This window comes from Hypanus sabinus, chromosome 13, assembly GCF_030144855.1.
Source record: "Hypanus sabinus isolate sHypSab1 chromosome 13, sHypSab1.hap1, whole genome shotgun sequence".
Classification (NCBI taxonomy): domain Eukaryota; kingdom Metazoa; phylum Chordata; class Chondrichthyes; order Myliobatiformes; family Dasyatidae; genus Hypanus; species Hypanus sabinus.
Window position 1 is genome coordinate 17,711,487 of NC_082718.1, and position 16,535 is coordinate 17,728,021.

The 16,535-nt window shown below is 39.4% G+C and overlaps 1 protein-coding gene across 3 annotated transcripts in view; it reads left to right on the plus strand.

Annotated features, from left to right (window-relative positions):
* The window catches only part of ccdc146 (coiled-coil domain containing 146), a 107,175-nt gene that overhangs the window by 60,629 nt on the left and 30,011 nt on the right, over window positions 1-16,535 (plus strand). For all 3 annotated transcript variants that reach the window (XM_059987217.1, XM_059987216.1, XM_059987218.1), the window contains 5 exons: window positions 1,159-1,251; window positions 2,358-2,528; window positions 5,235-5,323; window positions 7,206-7,370; window positions 12,105-12,329. In XM_059987217.1, the coding sequence (XP_059843200.1) occupies window positions 1,159-1,251; window positions 2,358-2,528; window positions 5,235-5,323; window positions 7,206-7,370; window positions 12,105-12,329 (743 nt within the window). The remainder of the gene's footprint in view (window positions 1-1,158; window positions 1,252-2,357; window positions 2,529-5,234; window positions 5,324-7,205; window positions 7,371-12,104; window positions 12,330-16,535) is intronic.

Sequence of the window (16,535 nt, forward strand, 5' to 3'; positions counted from 1 at the left end):
CATTAATACCAAAGTGACCAAAGTTTGGGGGCATTGTTCAACATTCATCCTCCTTATTCCAACTCTTCCATCATGTATTTCTAACTGTGAGTCAATCTCTAGCTGGCAATGAAAAAATGGAATGGAGTCCTTAAAAGATTACATGTGGGAGGAAATCTTTGCATGAGAACTATGGGAGTTCACTAGTTTGTATTGGATATGGTGACTAACATCGCCGGAGATGCAGGTATAGTAGTCAAGAAAGCTAAAGAAAGAGTTAGAGCAAAGTTCTTCTCCATCCAGAGAAGCCAAATGATCTATAATGTTTCTCCAGAATCTTCAGTATTTATTTCAGATACTGTGTTAATCTGGAGAAACTGTTGTTCTCACTGAAGCTACGAAGAAGAGTGTTTTGGTTAGATAAGGCAGATGGAAGGAAGCTGTTCCCATTATTGGATGGTTTATAGCCTAGGGACCAGAACTTTAAATTTTTAAGCAGAAAGTGCAGAGAGAAACCTTTTATATAAAAATTTGCAATGGTATGGAATGCATTGCCTGTAGGAGTCATGGAACTGAAGCATTCAAAATAAAAGTAGATATCATCAAGGAGAGAATTGGTTACAGATCTGTGGGGAAAGAGAAGGGAATGAGACTGATGGGTGTGATCTACATTTGACTTGTTCAACTTTATATTTCTGTGATACTGTGAAATAATGAAGTCTTAGCAAAAATTGCTAATATGCCACATGCATTTAGATGTATGGTCAGTTTGTAGAAACAGTAACAAAACACAAGAGTTAGAGGATACTGTATTCTGGAGCAAATTGTTCCTGAATTTTGTGTCTCCTTTCTCGATGATGTAGGGCCTTGACTCAAAATGATAACAAATATTCCTTCTTCCCCACCTTCACAGATGCTGCTCAATCCTTCGAGTTCCTTCAGCAATTTTTTTCCTGTGGAAGTAGAGTACTGCTTTCAATAACTAGTTAACGATAACCTACTACTATACTATTAATGAATTGACATGCTTATTGTACTAAATCAACCGGTTGCAAATTCCTCAGATACGTAATTGAGTGCAGTTCTACTCTATGTTCTAAGCAATAATCTTGTCTTATATGTAGTTCTTGATTGACTTTGTTGTGTTCATACTATAATTTTTAATTTTCTTAACTAAAGATGGATTCTATCTCTCATGGTGGATCACTGTTCGAAAGAAGAACTGAGCTGGAAAATGAAGTTAAAAGTCTCAAAAGAAAATTAGCTGACCAGGTGAGCTGTCATTGTTCTTGGGAAATGAGTGTACTTGCAAGTCTCCAGATATTGGAATGTCAGCAACATCCACTCTCCTTCAATTGAAAGTACTCATGTACTGCTTTTGAGTAAGAAATTAAAGAATATGACCTGAACTGGGTGAGGAATTAAAGAATATGGCCTGAACCAGTGATATATTTCCAAGAGTGACTTGGAGGAAAGCTTGCAGATGTGACATTCCCATGTGGTAGCTGTCTTTGTTCAATGCATAGAGATTGCAATTTTGGTACGTGATTCAAAAAGGTGAGTTGTGCAAATAGGTGCACATTTCAGCCAGAGTGTTCTGGTGAAGACTGTCTAAATGCACTAGCAAACAACAGATAAAGCCTAGTCAAGTGGAGACACCAGAGACCACAAATGCTTAATAAACAATCTGCTGGAAGAGCTTAGCAGGCCAAGCAGCATCTGTGGATGGAAAAGAATTAAGTCCTGATGCAGTGTTTTGAGCTGCAATGCCAACAATTCCTTTCCTCCCAAAGATAAATGCTTGACCTGCTGAGTTTCTCCAGCAAATTGTTTGTTGCCACAGTCAAGTGGGTTCCTTTGTCCTGCATGGTGTGAAAGTGTTTAATTGTTTTTGGAGCTGTACTCATTCAAGCAAGGGGTCTTTTATCACACTCTGGACTTGACATTTGTTGATTGTGAGAAGGTTTTGAGGAGCAAGCAGCTGAGTCATTAGCCACAATATATTACCCAAAACCACTGCCATAATGTACTGAAAATGTGGCATATGAATATTTACTGATGAGTATTTACAAATTTGATGACTAAAATAAAGCTTTGGATTAAAAAAAGATGCTCCATAAGGTCATTATCATTTGGGATGTATTTTAGTTTGAGAAGGGCTGCTTCGTGTTGTGTCTGGTATGAAGAGTATAGATCTGGTGCACAACAGTTTATTCAACTGCTTTGCCAAGCAAAAGTAGATAAGGGATGAAGAAATTATAAGATAACTTTAACTTCTTCTAACTTTAGAGAGGACAGAAAGAATCATCTATGTTACTTTCTAATCCTGAGTAATAAATAAACATATCACTGTTAAAACACATTTTATTTATGTGCAGCTTTCTTTGACTGAAATGGAGGCTCATCTGTTGCATAAGCGATTGGTTGAAGAAGATAATCTTGTTGCAGAACAAAGACATGCCCGTGAAGAAGTTGTAAATCTAACTCGCCTTGCTCAGATCAGATCTGATGAGAGGGATTCAAAAGCAAGGGATCTAGTAAATATTCAGGTAACCTGTGGATTGTTATCTATCATTCTCTTTCATTAAATCATATCTATAATTATTAGAGGAAAATAGAAAGATAAAAACTCAGATCAAAATGGATGCCTGGATTTAAATGTCACAGATCTGGTGCTGTCCCAAGACAATGGCTGGGGAAAGGTTGACTCATTAAACAAGTTTCTGTTTTCAATTTAGAGCCACCAAGTCCACGTGTCCATTAGCCATAAGACATAGGAGCAGAATTAGGCCATTAAATCTGTTCCACCATTTAATCATGGCTGATCCTAGATCCCATTCAACCCCATACACCTGCGCTCTCACCATATCTCCGGAATATGGAGAATCATATCTCAGAGTTGATTCCCTGACCAAACAGGAATCTACCATTTTGAATATACCCATGGACTTGACCTCCACCACAGTCTGTGGCAGAGCATCCCACAGATTCACCACTCTTTGGCTAAAAAAGAATCCTTATTTCTGTTCTGAAAAGTTGCCCCTCAATTTTCAGGCTGTGCCCTCCAGTTATAGATACTCCCACTAGAGGAAACATCCTTTCCACATCCATCTTATCTAGTCTTTTCAACGTTCTGTAGGATTCAATGAGATCCCCATGATTTCTTCTAAATTCCAATGAGTACAGGTCTAAAGCTGCCAAATGCTCTTCATATGTTAACCCCTTTATTCTCAGAATAATCCTTGTGAACCTCTGGACTCTCTCTCCAATGACAATACATCCCTTCTAAGATAAAGGGCTCAAAACTGTTGACAATACTCCAAATATGTTTGATAGGTCTGTTTACTCAAAAGAGAACAGGAATTTGCTATATTGTCCACCTTTCTGTACATCTCTCTATTCCCTGTTTCCCTACTCCCTTTCATCTGCCTTTCTCTCCCTTTCACTCCCACCCTTCTAATACCCTTTCTTTCATTTCTGCCCGTTCTCTCTCACTTTCCTCATCATTCCTACCCTTCTGTCTTCCCATTCCCCTCATTTGATTCTCTTCTATCCCTTTTCACCTCTATCCTCTTCCCCACTTCCCCTCCTATACCCCTATTGTCCTCTCTTTCTATTTCTCTCCCCCTTAAACTGGGTACTGGGTAAAATTCAGAAGGGCATCTAAGACATAAACTGGATTATCCTTTAGACCTGAGATACAACTTTAGGCATCCCCTGCCTAGCATACCGCACAGAATTTTGTTAAAGGAGTGAGTGTTTTGCAGCTTGCCACACTTCAGTAATGGGCATTTCAGGCAAATCAAGGAGTAACATCGAGTAGCTGGACAGATTGAGGAGCAACAGTGAAGCATCATTTGGGTTAAAGATAGGGCAGCAGGATGAAGTAACTGAAGTGATGAAAGAATATTACCCAGCAGTCAGCCCAAAGTAGGAGCTGTACCAAGGCAGTATCAATCCTGATTCTTGTTAGATTAGATTTGATTTATTTATTAATCGTAGTGAAATGTGTTGCTTGCATGAACAACCAACACAGCGTGAGCATGTGCTGGGGGCGCCCTGCCAGTGTCGCTTCACATCCCTGCGCCAACCTAGTATGCCCACAATGTTCAGTGAACAATGTGCAGCCAACATGCAACAGGCAACAACAGCAAAACAAATCTCTTTCAAAACCCCCACCCACACACAAAATTGGAACTCTGGGCTACCTCTGGGCCTCTAACCTCCAGACCGTGGCCCTGGATTTGCAGATAACTGACCTCTGAACTCACCTTCCAGACTCATTGATCACAAGACTCATCACCTCAGGATTTGCCAACTGATCTCAGACCTCTAATCCCAAGACTAGCTATCCTCAGACCTCTGACCCTAGGATTTGCCAGCATCAGGGATCACTGGCCCTCATTCTTATGGCCTGCAGAGTAACTAGCATGGTAGATTAATCAGTGCCTGTCAGAACTGGCATATTCTAGGTGACAGAGATTTTTGCTGTATTTATATTGGGGGCAGTTCAAATGAAGTGACCAGATTGATTTATGGGATTAAAGAATTGTCTTAGTAAGAAAAACTCAGCAATTTACAAATATTTATTGGAATTTTAAAAAGGGTTATATTTTTCAAACATACATCTGTAGAGGAGCCTGATTAAGTTGAATTCTGAAATGGTTAGTTCCATTGTGAGGAAATGTAGAAGCAGTGATATTGGTTCAATATAAGCAGTTGACCATTTGGGGTAGAGTTGAGAAAGTATCCTAGCTGTGTCTCGCCAAAAAGGGCTCTTTAGAATTCTCTACCCAAGAGTTGTAGAAGTTGAGTCATTGAATATACTGAAGGCCAACACAGATAACCAGAACTGGTTGGCTTGGAAGGGATGACTAATACAAGAGGGTATAGGTTTAACATGAGAAGAAGAAGTTTCAAAGGAGATTTGATGGGCAAATCTTTCACAGAGGGTTGTTATATGGAATAAGCTACCAGAGGATGAGGTAGAAGCAGGGACAATAACAACACTTTAAGAGGCACCAAGACATGTACTTGAATGAGCAGAAATATGGAATTAATGCGTGCAAATGGGATTAATGTAGATAGACATGATAATCAACACAGCAACACCGGGCAGAATGGCCGGTTTCTGTGCTGTTCAACTCTAATACTGTATGAATTATAACCTGGGAAACATTTGAGAAACAACTTAGAGGATTTTGTAATGCTGTTTGTTCACAGGATTGATGTTCTTTATATTAATTTTAAAACAGCACAAACGTGATCGAACTATAGAAGAGTTGAAAGCAGAGAAACTGAGTTTACATGATTCCAAAAAGAAGCATAAGCAACTGCTGATTAGGTAAGAATGCTGATTATATTTTTGGTTTTTTTCTATTTATCTTTCTTTTTTTAAAATCTTGTACTTGCTTTACAACAGAAGACTTTGGATAAATATTGTGTTAGTGCAGCAATAAAATCAACAGAGCTGGTAACCCAGATATCCAGAGACCTGATCATAGACTCTGCCATGCCAGTTGTGGTTTAAATTCTGCTAAGTTAACAAATTTCATGTCATATGCTGGTGATAATAAACCTGATTCTGAAAGTATTGTGTTAGTGCAGCAATAAAATCAACGGAGCTGGTAATCCAGATACCCAGAGAACAACCATGCCATGCCAGTTGTGAAGTTTAAATTCAGTTACTAATCTGAAATTAGAACAGCTATTCTTGTAACAGTAACTACAAACACTATTGGACTTTTATAAAAAGCCACCTGATTCATTAATACCTTTCTAGAGAGGAAACTGACTATCATCATTCAATATGGCCTATAGTCACCATTCAGTATGTGATTCTAGCAGCATCACATGTGATTGACTCTCTTCCAGCCACGGGGTAGTATTGCTACTGAATGAATGGTGCCAGGATTGGGGTGATGGGGAGGATGGTGCAGGGAGTGCTTCCAGGACATTAAAAGGATCAAGACAGCTTGTGAAGGCCAATGCCTGTAAGCAGCATGTGCTTTGTGTATGGAGGCGACTGCAAACCACCAGGGCTATATTCAGCTGTCCTGGCAGGATGCTGTAAGAACATGAATGGTGGTATGTAAATACCTGAAAATTAGGAAAGGTAATGATGGAGCAAATAGCCTTTCCTGATCTATCTACTCTACTGAGTCAGTAAGAAAACCAAAATAGAAACTGCAGCTAATACTCAGCAGGTCAGGCTGCATCAGTGGAAAAAGAAGCTGTCAATGTCTTGGGTTGGAGACCCTTGATCAGAACTGAAAATGAGATAAAAGAAAGATAAAGCTCCAGGGACAGTGCATTGTCACTTACTGGTCAAACCAGGGTGACCAAGGGGATAACCTCTTACAAGATTATCTGGTCAATGGGCAATGGAAGGAGTTAGAAAAATTTAGACAAAATGCAGAGCAGGAGGACTTTCCCAGCAGGTTAGGCTGGGCATGAACTCTACTTTCAGAGCAAAGAAAGGAAGGAAAGAGGAAAATAAAACAAGCTGAGTTAATAGTAGAAGTGGATGGCTGATACAAACTAAGAAATTAAGCTTTGCTGAAGTTGTGGAAAGCAATATTGAGAAGCTATAACTGCCAGACAGAAAATGAGGTGCTGTTCCTTAAGCTTGTATTTGGCCTCATTATGGCAGTACAGGAAGCCACAGACCAATGGATCAGAGTGGGATTGGGATGAGAAATTAAAGTGACGGGTACTGGGAATCTGAGTCACAGGATTAGGAACTGATCTCCACAGGAACAACAGTTCATACCTGTAGACTGAACGTGGGTGTTCCATAAAGTATCTGGTTTCTCCATTACCGAGGAGAGCACACTGTGAACACCAGACAAAGTACACTAGATTTGAATCTCCTGAAAAGACACATTGGGTCCCTGGATGTTGAAAGGTTAAGTGTTGCATCAATTGCACTTGCAAGGGAAAGTGATGCAAGGAAAGGGGTGTTCGACCAAATAATCGCAAAAGGAATAGTTCTTCTAAAATGAGCTAGTTTCTATCTTTTTTTCTTAAAGTTTATTGAAATAAAGAATTGTATTCTAGGCATAACCATAGTTACTATAAAGGCTGGAAAAAGTAATATATAAAAATACAGTAAATTGAATATTACAAAATACAGAAAAGCTGTTAATCCCGCATATTCGGGAGATAGTGGTTGTCATTGACAGTTTAACTAAAGGCAAAATGTTGTGTTCTGTTTTGTATTATAGCTTAAAGAACTTTGTTAAAATATATCAGATCATCAAAAATGAGAGAAACAAGTATGTTAATCTCATTCAAAGTGCAGCACAGGTATCTGCAGAAATGCGAGAAAAGATCAAGATTCTACAGAATGAAACAGAAATTCTTAGGACTAGTACACTGCTCAAAGACAGGTAAATTTAAAGTAGGATCTAAAAAATTTTTTTAAAACTGTTGTGGACAAATACATTTCTGTGAAGTAGACAAGAATGTTCACAATTTTTAAGGCTAAGTGTAAATGGTGTAATTTCTTAAAATTACTATGAATAATTGTGTGTTCCTCTCATATCATATTACCTTCCTTATGAGATTATAATTTGTACTGTATATAACCTCAGATATACAGTTTATCAGCCCAAAATTAAAATGTGAATTATTTTGTTATTGTGATCACTAAATTACACAGGAATCCTATTCATTGTTCTTCACCGATTTCCTCTTATTTCTTCCTTTTAAGAGGATAGTATATGGTTAACATGGATTGGCAGTGTGTTTACTGTACTTAGAAAGCTTATAAAGATTCCTATACTTTTACTGTCTATATTTTTATCATAACAGTTCTCCTCCTTAACTTCCGCATCAGTAATATTTTACTTTCTTTGTGAAGAAAGCTATAAAAATTTATTTTAAAACATTCATGTTCAATAATTGGCATATTCTTTGCTTTTACTGGCAGCATTTTTTTCATGCATTCCCTTCTTATTTGTCATGGGAAAGTTGACATTGTTGGAAAGACCATCCCTTATTATTTAATCCTATTTGATCTTCATTAATTCCCAGCAACTAATACATCAATAGAAGGGCCTGGACTCCCAGCACATCTCCCTGTTATAGAAATGTTCCCTCGATATTTCTTCCTTCAGAGATGAATAATAATTGTAATTAATCTGGCAAAGCAAGCACCAGCATAAACTTGCTTTGCCTTGCTCATTTTCTTTTTGATTTCACATATGCATTTTCTACATTTCACATTCTTATTAGTCACACTATTATATTCATATTAATTCTATAGTGTTTAGCTCGTAATATCCAGCTTAAACTTTTATCATCCTACCATGTTTGCTTCTCAACTTCCATCAGGCTTAACAGGGACATACTTACTGTGAGCCTTCACTATCTTTGAGCATCTCCCAATGCTCTGATTATAATTTACCATCAAATAGCTAGTTCTAGTTCAATTCTGTAAATAATAATGGCCTAAAATTTCCTGGATATGGCCCACTATCTGCTATCATTGCTCTTGTGCCTAGTAGATCCACACATTCTTGGTATGAACTTTCAAAAGGCAACTTAAATCTGTGAACCCACACCTATGACTTGGCTGACAAGGCCGCGTACAACGCCAAATGGCATCAAGTAGCAGTAATGAATCTGTTGCAGATGCTGTTAATCCAAACAACATCTACAAAATGCTGGACGATCTCAGCAGCTTTGGAAAAGAGTAAACCGTTAAAATTTTGGGCTGAGACCCTTCATCTGGATGGAGAAAAGATGAGAAGTCAGACCAAGAAGGTGGAGGAGGGGAGGAAGAAGTACAAGGTGGTAGGTGATAAGTGAAATGTGGGTGAAGAGGTAAAATAAAGAGCTGGGAAGTTGATTGGTGAAAGAGATAAAGGATTGGAGAATGGGGAATCTGATAGGAGTGGGTAAAAGACCATGGAAGAAAAGGAAGGGGGAGGAGCACCAGAGGGAGGTGATGGGCAGGTAAGGAGATAAGGTGAGAGAGGGAAATGAGAATGGGGGAATGGTGAAGGGGGGACAATTATGGGAAGTTCAGGAAATTGATGTTCATGCCATCGCGTTGGGGAGTACCCAAACGGAATATAAGGTTGCTCCTCCAGCCTGAGTGAGGCCTCATTGCAGCTGTATTGGAGGCCGTGGACTCGCATGTCAGAATGGGAATGGGAAGTGGAATTGAAATGGGTGCCCTCTAGGAGATACTGCTTTTTCTGACGGACAGAGAGCAGGCACTCAGCAAAGTGGTCTCCCAATCTATATCAGGTCTCACTGATGGACAGGAGGCCACACCTGGAGCACCAGATACAGTAAATGACCCCAACAAACTCACAGGTGAAGTGTCGCCTCACCTGAAAAGATTGTTTAGGGTCTTGAATGGTAGTGAAGGAGAGAGTGTGGGAGCAGGTGTAGCACTTGTTCCACTCGCAAGGATAAGTGCCAGGAGGGAGATCAGTGGGGAGGGATGAATAGACAATGGAGTTACATGGGGAGAAATCCCTGCAGAAAGTGGGGGGATTGGAAAGATGTGCTTGGTGGTGGGATCTCGTTAGAGATGGCAGAAGTTACAGAGAATTATGTGCTGGATGCGGAGACTAGCAGGGTGGTAGGTGAGGACAAGAGAAACCCAATCCTTGGTGGTGTGGCTGGAGAAAGGGGTGGGGCAGACATGCATAAAATGGCCAAGATGCTGGTGACAGTAGCATTGATGGTGGAGGAAGGAAAGCCCCCTTCTTTGAAGAAGGGGAGACACTTAACTAGTTCTGGAATGAAAAGCTTCATCCTGAGAGCAGATGTGGTGGAAATGGAGGCACTGAGAAAAGGGGATAACATTTTTACAAGTGACAGGGTGGAAAGCGGTATAGTTCAGGTAGCTGTAGGAATCAGTGGGTTTATAAAAGATATCAGTAGATAAGCTGTCTCCAAAGATTGAGAAAGGGGAGGGAAGTGTCGGAATGGACTAGGTAAATTTGAGAGCAAGGTGGAAGTTGGAGGCAAAGTTGATGAAGTCAATGAGCTCAGTATGGGTGCGGGGGGGGGGGTGACACTAGTGTAGGCAAGTACTGCTGGGACGCAAACAAGTGCCCATAGCTGCTCCTTTGGTTTGAAGGAAGTGGAACAGTTCCATCGGATGGATGAGAGTGGTGGTGGAGGTGGAACAGGTTGGGTCTGTGGCCGAGAAAGAAGCAGAGGAGTTGAAGGAAGAATTATTGAGAGTGAGGAATAGTTCCATCAAATGGAGGAGAGTGGTGGTGGAAGGTCTGTTTTCTAGAAAGATGTGGAGAGCTTTAAGGCCCTCCTGCTGGGGGATGGAAGTGTATAGGGACTGGATGCCCTTGGTGAAAAAGGAAACTTGAAGTAACTGAAAAGATCCAGTGCATGTGAAGTGTTATGGATGTAGGTAGGAAGGGTCTGAACTGGGGAATAAAACAGAGACACCATTTCCCAGCCCCATTCCCCTCTCTCACCTTACCTGCCCATCACCTCCCTCTGGTGCTTCTCCCCATTCCCTTTCTTCTATGGTCTTTTACTCTCTCCTATCAGATTCCCCATTCTGTAACACTTTATCTCTTTCACTAATCCACTTACCAGCTCTATACTTCACCACTCTGGTTTCACCTATCACCTGTCACCTTGTATTTCTTCCTCTGCTCCCTCCACCTTCTTGGTCTGACTTCTTACCTTTTTTCCCAATCCTGATGAAGGGTTTCGGCCGAAATGGAGACTGTTTACCTTTCCATAGATGCTGCCTGGCCTGCTGAGTTCCTCCTGCATTTTGTGTGTGTTATCAGGATTAACTAGCTCTCCATGCTGTCATTTTATAAATTATTTTTAATAAAATAAAGTAAAAAAATGAAAGCACTAAATACATTTAAGTTCATTTCGTTCAAAAAGAGGTAAACTGCCTTAAATCTATTTCACTGCCTTTTTGAAATGAATTAATGGGTTGAGTGTTTCAGTATCATCCCTTTCATAAGCAAGGTGCCAGCAATGTGAATATTCTTGATAAATCCAGCAGTCATTGCTAATTGCCCTTGCGAAATTTCTAGCAGCTACCAATTTGGTCAGTTCACACGAGATGTTATGTAAGTGTTCACCTTCACATCCCCTTTCAGAGATGGAACAACTGAAACAAGTCTAATTTCAACAGCTGTTAGCATAATGAAGTAATAAATGCTATAAATCTGACAGAATTTTAAGATATGAAAAACGTTCATATTACCCTGTCATTTTCCAATAATTTCATCTCAGGTGCATACCAACTCCATCAATTCAAATCCATTCTACATACCAAAGAGAAATGAAATTTATGTACTTGCAATATGGGTGGCCATTTGATATCATTGAAATTCCATTTTCATCTTCATGTATTCTGGAATTACTGGAGTTTTATTTGTAAATGATAACATGCGACTTTGTAGATACTGGAAATCCAGAGTAATAAACAGAAAATGCTTGAGGAACTTAGCAGGTCAGGCAGCATCTGTGCAAAGGAATAAAGAAGTGAACTTTTGGATTGAGGCCCTTCATTAGTCCTGATGACTGGTCTCAGTCCGAAGCATCAACTCTTTATTCCTTTCCATATTTACTGCCTGACCTGCTGAGTTCCTCCAGTATTTTGCATGTGTTACTCTTTATTTGTATATGGCACTTTTTGACTATTGATGTATATTTGACATCCAGCCCAGAATTTACAATGATTGTTTAACTTTGGAAATAAAATTACAACTTAGTCTAAGTATCACTCACCTCTTCAAGGAGAGCATTAACAGTCTCTTCCTTGTTTACATGTACAACCAGTTCTACTTTACCTTTTTGAGAGTTTTGCTGAAGCAAACACAAAAGTTGCTGTGCAAGTTTGAGAATAAATACAAATAATTTGGCCTCTGTAGTGGTGCTATCACATACCTTATTCATGAGCACACCAACATTTATCCATATTACCATGCAAAAGTATGATGTAAAATTTTGTGTAACAACTAATTTCAAAAGCAGGCAGGCAGGACTGAATTTTTTTAAACAAATAGAAAATTGTGCTATTTAGCAAGCTTAACTGTTCTTATAGACACTAGATGCGAGTAAAAATAAAATGATTTAATAATTTCTGTAACTTAATCTGATTTCCATCACAGTCAACTGCAAAAATATAAGCTAAAATATTCAAACAGCTATGTCATTCGGGACAGCCTGAGAAGGGCAATTTGCAAAATAGACCAAGTACTTCGAGAAATGGGAGAAAAGAGAGAGGGTCAGAAAATAAAACTTGCCAAGCTGAGTAGTTTGATTAACCAGACTGAAGAGGAAATGATAAAGCTACGAAAAAGATACGAATCTGTTGTTCGGAATCGTAATGAGAGGTAATTTGTCAAATTACTTGTCAACTTTATATGATTGTGGATATTTTAATAGTTTTCTTTAAGAACAATTAGAAAAGAGTGGAAATATTGTTGACTGGAAAATATGATATGAAATATGCCACTTACTTATTGATAAACCCTGCAAGGAAATCACAAATGTTTTTGTCAAGTTATCACCAGGAGGAAGTATGAAGTCTGAAGTCTGATACAAGGTCAGATTTTTTTAATATAACCATATAACAATTACAGCACAGAAACAGGCCATCTCAGCCCTTCTAGTCCATGCCAAACGCTTACTCTCACCTAGTCCCACCGACCTGCACTCAGCCCAGAACCCTCCATTCCTTTCCTGTCCATATGCCTATCCAATTTTACTTTAAATGAGAATATCGAACCTGCCTCTACCACTTCTACTGGAAGCTTGTTCCACACAGCTACCACTCTCTGAGTAAAGTTCCCCCTCGTGTTACCCCTAAACTTTTGCCCCCAACTCTCAAATTGTGTCCTCCCCTACTCTCAATGGAAAAAGCCTATCCATGTCAACTCTACCTATCCCCCTCATAATTTTAAATACCTCTATCAAGTCCCCCTCAACCTTCTACGCTCCAAAGAATAAAGACCTAACTTGTTTAACCTTTCTCTGTAACTTAGGTGCTGAAACCTAGGTAACATTCTGGTAAATCTTTTCTGTACTCTATTTTGTTGACATCATTCCGACAATTCGGTGACCAGAACTGTACACAATACTCCAAATTCGCCCTTACCAATGCCTTATACAATTTCAACATTACATCCCAATTCCTATACTCAATGCTCTGATTTATAAAGGCCAGCATACCAAAAGCTTTCTTCACCACCCTATCCACATGAGATTCCACCTTCAGGGGACGATGCACCATTACTCTGTTCTACTGCATTCTTCAATCCCCTACTAATTACCATGTATGTCCTATTTTGATTAGACCTACCAAAACCTACTTAGTTTTTCACCACGCCACCTATCTTAGTATCATCTGCATACTTAATCCAATTTACCACCCCATCATCCAGATCATTAATGTATATGACAAACAACATTGGACCCAGTACAGATCCCTGAGGCACACCACTAATCACCTGCCTCCAACCTGACAAACAGTTATCCAACACTGCTCTCTGGCATCTCCCATCCAGCCACTGTTGAATCCATTTTACTACTTCAATATTAATACCTAACGATTGCACCTTCCTAACTAACCTTCCATGTGAAACCTTGTCAAAGGCCTTACTGAAGTCCATATAGACAGCATCCACTGCTTTACCCTCGTCAACTTTCCTAGTAACCTCTTCAAATAATTCAATAAGATTTGTCAAACATGACCTTCCACAACACAAATCCATGTTGACTGTTCCTAATCAGACTCTGTCTATCCAGATAGTTATATATACCATCTCTAAGAAATCTTTCCATTAATTTACCCACCACTGACATCAAACTTACAGGCCTATAATTGCTAGGTTTACTCTTAGAGTCCTTTTTTAAACAATGGAACAACAGGAGCAATACACCAATCCTCCGGCACCATCCTTGTTTCTAATGACATTTGAAATATTTCTGTCAGAGCCCCTGCTATTTCTACACTAACTTCCCTGAAGGTCCTAGGGAATATACTGTCAGGACCTGGAGACTTATCCACTTTTATATTCTTTAAAAGCGCCAAGACTTCCTCTTCTTTAATCATCATAGTTTCCATAACTTCCCTACTTGTTTCCCTTACTTTACACAATTCAATATCCTTCTCCTTAGTGAACACCAAAGAAAATAAATTGTTCAAAATCTCCCCCATCTCTTTTGGCTCCACACATAGCTGTCCACTCTGATTCTGTAAGGGACCAATTTTATCCCTCACTATCCTTTTGCTATTAATATAACTGTAGAAACCCTTTGGATTTAATTTCACCTTACTTGCCAAAGAAACCTTGTATCTTCTTTAAGCTTTTCTAATTTCTTTAAGATTCTTTTTACATTCTTCATATTCCTTGAGCACCTAGTTCACTCCATGCTGCCTATATTTATTGTAGATATCTCTCTTTTTCCGAATCATGTTTCCTATATCACTTGAAAACCATGGCACTCTCAAACTTTTAACCTTTCCTTTCAACCTAACAGGAACATAAAGATTCTGTACCCTCAAAATTTCATCTTTAAATGACCTCCATTTCTCTATTACATCCTTCCCATAAAACAAATTGTCCCAATCCACTCCCTTTAAATCCTTTCGCATCTCCTCAAAGTTAGCCTTTCTCCAATCAAAAATCTCCAACCTGGGTCCAGTCCTGTCCTTCTCCATAATTATATTGAAACTAATGGCATTGTGATCACTGGACCTGAAGTGCTCCCCAACACATACCTCCATCACCTGGACCTATCTCATTCCCTAACAGAAGATCCAACACTGTCCCTTATCTAGTTGGTACCTCTATGTATTGCTGCACACATTTTACAAACTCCAAACCATCCAGCCCTTTTAAGAATTGTAAATTCTTAAAAGACATAAGATTAATAAGAAGAGAGCCACAGATATATGTTAAAGAGGAAGTTATGTAGAAATGTACTACTTGCTATATTTCTCAAAACCCATATTTCCTTCCCCTTTCTCATGAAATCCCATTTTCTATTATTATGTTCAGTGTTTGTGCTTGAACAAGTGTCAAGGGGATTATACGTCAATCACTTTTCCCCCAAGATATCTTGCATATCTTTATATTACAAACCTCACAATTCCATTATATAGACAATAGACAATAGGTGCAGAAGTAGACCATTCGGCCCCTCGAGTCTGCACCGCCATTCTGAGATCATGGCTGATCATTCACTATCAATACCCAGTCCCTGCCTTGTCCCCATATCCCTTGATTCCCCTATCCATCAGATATCTATCCAGCTCCTTCTTGAAAGCATCCAGAGAATTGGCCTCCACCGTCTTCCAAGGCAGTGCATTCCACACCTCCACAACTCTCTGGGAGAAGAAGCTCTTCCTCAACTCTGTTTTAAATAACTGACCTCTTATTCTCAATCCATGCCCTCTGGTACTGGACTCTCCCAACATCTGGAACATATTTCCTGCCTCAATCCTATCAAATCCTTTAATTATCTTAAACGTTTCAATCAGATCCCCTCTCAATCTCCTCAATTCCAGCGTGTACAAGCCCAATCTCTCCAATCTCTCTGCGTAAGACAGCCCTGCCATCCCAGAAATCAACCTAGTGAATCTACGCTGCACTCCCTCAATTGCCAGAATGTCCTTCCTTAAACCTGGAGACCAAAACTGTACACAATATTCCAGGTGTGGTCTCACCAGGGCCCTGTACAAATGCAAAAGAACATCCTTGCTCTTGTATTCAATTCCCCTTGTAACAAAGGCCAACATTCCATTTGCCCATTCCATATATGACATGATCTACCAAAAAAATCTGGATAATGGGTACGAGTTTTTTCCTCATCATTTAAAGAGTATTCCTATCTTAGATGTTATGGTTTTCATCCTCTGTATTTGTATTTGCATTTTAAGTTGATGACTGGGCACAGAAGTAGCAGACAGAGTTTAACCCAGGAATCTGTTGGGTGGTGTATCAGTGAGGCGAGGAAATACATTATAAATGGTTAGGTCTTGGGGAGTATTGAGAAGCAGTGGAAACTTGGAGTTTTAGTCCATAGATCCTTTAAGGTGGCAGTGTGTGTACACAACATGGTAGTAAGGTATCAGGACATTGAACGGAGAAGTAGGAAGGTTATGCTCAATCTTTATAAAATCTTAGTCAGACAACAGCTGGAGCAGTTTGTGCATTTCTGGGCACAAATGTTTAGTAATAATATAGTATCACTGGAAAGCATTACTGAGGAGATTCACTGGAATGTTGCCTAGGATGGAACAATTCAGAGACTGGAAAAGCTGGGTTCAAACAGAAAAGATTAAATAGAAACATCATTTAGGAATGTAAAATTATGATGGACACAGATAGGATAGTTCACATATCCATTTGGATAAACTAGAGCTCATCTCTGTTTAGAGTAAGAGAGAAGAGATTTGGAGGGGGATTTTCTTCATTCGCAGATTGATAAGCCTTGGAATACACTGCCTGAGAGAGTAATTGAAGCTGGGTAGCTGATGGGATTTAAGCAATGCTTTCATGTTTAGTTGTTTAGGAATAGGAGCTAGGGACCAA